Source organism: Penaeus vannamei, chromosome 8 (assembly GCF_042767895.1).
Source record: "Penaeus vannamei isolate JL-2024 chromosome 8, ASM4276789v1, whole genome shotgun sequence".
Lineage (NCBI taxonomy): Eukaryota > Metazoa > Arthropoda > Malacostraca > Decapoda > Penaeidae > Penaeus > Penaeus vannamei.
Window position 1 is genome coordinate 7,031,024 of NC_091556.1, and position 3,924 is coordinate 7,034,947.

At 37.6% G+C, this 3,924-nt stretch overlaps 1 protein-coding gene across 1 annotated transcript in view; it reads right to left on the minus strand.

Annotated features, from left to right (window-relative positions):
* Positions 1-531: 531 nt before the first annotated feature.
* LOC138862288 (neurofilament heavy polypeptide-like) overlaps positions 532-3,924 on the minus strand; it is a 15,139-nt gene continuing 11,746 nt past the window's right edge. The window contains exons 12-14 of the mRNA XM_070123997.1: positions 3,454-3,541; positions 1,240-1,328; positions 532-608 (exon numbers count right to left, since the gene is read on the minus strand). Of these exons, the coding sequence (XP_069980098.1) occupies positions 532-608; positions 1,240-1,328; positions 3,454-3,541 (254 nt within the window). The remainder of the gene's footprint in view (positions 609-1,239; positions 1,329-3,453; positions 3,542-3,924) is intronic.

A 3,924-nucleotide genomic window follows, 5' to 3' on the forward strand; every position in this document is an offset into this window, starting at 1 on the left:
TGAAAATGTAGTATTTATCGAAACATAATTTTTTATATACCTTTCCCACTGTATTTGCATTACAGTATTCATGACTATGGTAATTTTCTAAATGAATCAGGATAGTATGAATAAATCGTTCGTGCATCAGATTAAATAAATAGTACATCATCTCTATACCTCGTGTTATGTGGTCTGAAAGGTATCCGACACTCCGAGATATAGGTCATGGCGTCCACATCTAGGTTTATTCGCACTTTGCCCAGCCGCTGCCAGCATATTCACCTCTTCTCTCAGCCTTTTAATCATCTTTCTATAGGCCTCCCCAGACTCTTCAAGTGGTCATATGTTGTTTGAGATGGTATCATGATGACCAGTGGGGAGAAGGTTATCATAGCTTCTTTTACGAGTAGCAGTGACGTCCATTAAATATTCTTTTTACGTCCCCCTATCCACAGGGAAGCGTAGGCAACCGAGGGGGGTTGCCAGGGAACAACCGCCGGCTGGGACTCGAACCCTCGAACACAAATCGACAGTTTTGAATCCAATGCTCTAATCACTCAGCCACCCTGCCCAATACTGTATCCAAAGGTATTCTGGCAATCCACGTCGCATTGCTGGTTTGACTTCTGTGCCGCCATAAGACGGCTTGATTATCTATACTTATTGCATGCCTTCTGTTATAGTTTAGGCCTTTGTGGTTCGTCAGATCTCCCAGTTCTTCCTTATGAGACTTTTAATATGTGTAACCTTAGCAAGACGTACCCTGGAAAGGCATTTCTCCGAATGTGGGGGTGATGTCCGTAGAATCGACATTAGTTTCCCATTACATGCATGCATACATACATAAATACATACATACATACCACACACACACACACATGCACACACACATACAACATATATTCTACGTATTCATCTATAAATTTAAACATATAACATATATACATGTGTAAAAACGTGTGTATATACATAAAACAGATGTATATACTTTTACATACACACACACACACACACACACAAAAATAAAATAAAAAATAATATATATATATATATAATATATATATATTTGTGTGTGTGTGTGTGTGTTGTGTGTGTGATATATATATTGTGTGTGTGTGTTTTTTTTTTGTGTGTGTGTGTGTGTGTGTGTGTGTGTGGGGACATACGATATAATGAACTCACCCCCCATCTATTGTTAGGCCTACGTCAGGACACTTTTCCTAGAATTCCGCCTCCCCCCCTCCGACCCCCACCCACCTTCCCCCGCTTCTGCTCTCCGATCTCTCATCTCACCTCTGGCATCTCCGCGTCGACCTCTCCATGCGAATTTTATCCTTAATTGACATCTGTTAATTAATAAGGAGAGATAATGATGCGTTGGATACTATTACGTTGGTGAATAGTATTGAGGGCGGATTTCAGGGGAATATATATGTAGCGTAATGTAGATAGATTATTTAGGGTATAGGTATTTTATTATCGTACATCTGGCATACCGTGTACATTGTTTCGTCTCCGATAGATATTCGTCCTTATAGAGAAAACTGTCGACTTTGCATAACTCTATTCATATTTCTGATATCTAATAGTGTCTTTGTATCGTCTATGGTCGTTTTCCAAATTTATGCGAGGAAATAAATATAAGAGTTGTGATAATAAGGTACAAGTGGTATCTGGCAACGATATACCGTTATCTTACCAAACGGGTGAAACATCTGTGTTCGAAACCCTTTCGCTTGATATCACTTCTGTCTAAAATGGTACTGAATAATCAATTCACTTTACGTTCCCGTTAAAAGAAAAGTCTTGTTCGAATAAAAAAACCGCGATTTAATGTATCCTTGACTATACCGAAGCACAACAAAGAAAAAAAAGTAATGGAGATTTTAAGTTTTCGAATAACGTAGTTTTAGAAAAATATAACGTTTGGTGCTTATTCCTGTAACCCATTGTAAAACGACCCAAGATTATGACTCAGCCACCACTTGTTTCTCCATGTAGCACAAGAATCTGCCTGCCTCTTGAGTTTCCAGAATGGTATTATGACAATTAGGCATTTAAAAGAACAACAGAAAACAATTCGTTATCAAGAAATGGGGAAGTACAAAGAATCTATTTTTAGAATAAGAAACTTTTTAATTTATACAAATACTTTTACGTGTTATTTCAACAGAATAAAAAGATCGTTAGTGTGAGAAATTCCTGGGGTGTCTGGCAGCGTAACGGGTTCCCCACCCTCTCTCGTGTGTGACGTCATCTACGTCTGAATTCCAAGAATGGATGAGTAATAGGGAGGTGCCGTTATAATTTCTTTTCAGATTTTTAAAATTTAGTTTTAACATTTTCAAGCCTTGTATTTAGATGATTAACAATCTTATCGTAACTACAGTGTCAAAAAACTGATTTTGAGATTAATCTATCAAAACAAAAATGTTATAAGAATTAGGATTATTGTCGTACACTGACATTTATGGTATGTAGTAAACGTAGTAATGAAACTAGGAGGATTAAGATAAATAATTGATGGAATATTATTACATAACATTTTCTTAATAATACTGGTAACAAAATTAATATACTGAGGCTACGTAATCAAAACCAATATGGCGCTGGTCGTGGCTGACCATTATTCATAAATTTTTGCCCGAGGCTGCCGGGAAGTTATTCATAAAATCACGACTCCCGGGAGGAAAACGTATCGTACTGAAGGTGACTCAAATTACAGCCCTGCCAGCGATCAGTCACGATTCGTCATAACGCCCTGGAACCGAAAGCCATTATTTCAAATATGGTGTCCGTGGTTTAAACAGGCTGGAGTTGTTTAATGCGTGACAACCTTTGCTGTGTTCCCCCGTGACTAATGCTAGGCAGCTGGCTTAGTTTATTCTCGTGTTTACCTTACTTCTTTTCCTCAAGGATGAGCCGCCGGTGCGTAACCAACGAGTGGAAATGTTAAAAGGGATAAAAGGATTAGTTATTTTTAAAGTATGATGTAAACTGGCTGTTAAACCACACCAGCTTTGACCATAATCTGTCTTCCTTTCAAGTTTTGTTTTTCCTTTTTATCCGAGAGGAATAAATCAATATACACGATTTTGTTATCTTCGCCGGAAAGAAAGAAAATCGTTAATTGCATAACGTCTCGAACTCAAATATAAGGAAAAGCCTTGACACTGAAATACAGTAAAAAGATTTATGAACAAAAAAGACGAAGAAAAAAAAAAAAAAAAAATCGTTGGCTGTATTCATTACAGATAATAACATCCGTTATTTTTTTTAAGGATGTACCTGACTCACAAGGATTAGCAGGGACAGGTTTAAAGGTCATACAAAACGAACAGTTTGAAACAATGACAACCAGAAAAGTAGATTTAAAAAAATATTAAAAAACTAGGACCTTTTCCCATATAAAGAAATTAAACAATTAAAAACAATATGAAACCTATCACCGTTATTACACCTCAGCCTTACAGCATTTTTGTATCAGGAAAAAGGACATTTTTGCTGTAAGGAGTGGTAGCCCCGCCGCCGCCGCAGCTGAGGGGGGACCACACGTGGTCTGTTGTCGGACAAGGATCCGCGTTAGATAGGACATACTTAACACACTCGCAGGCCACACCACGTACATATAGTCAATCCATACGCACATTTACACTAATGAGACAGACAGATACAAGCATTCAAATACATACAAATACATTATACATACACATACACATGTACAAGGCACAGGCAAGCACAAACATATAAATACATACACACGTACGTGTACATACATACACAGCCACACACACCTACAAACGACACATGCACACAAATACAACGCCACGGGCTCCATTTCTATAAGACAGATAGATAGGCAACTTGATAGATAACTATATGGGGATTTGTATACATATATCTATGAATGTATGTTTGTTTATGTAAAAATAGTGGTGATGA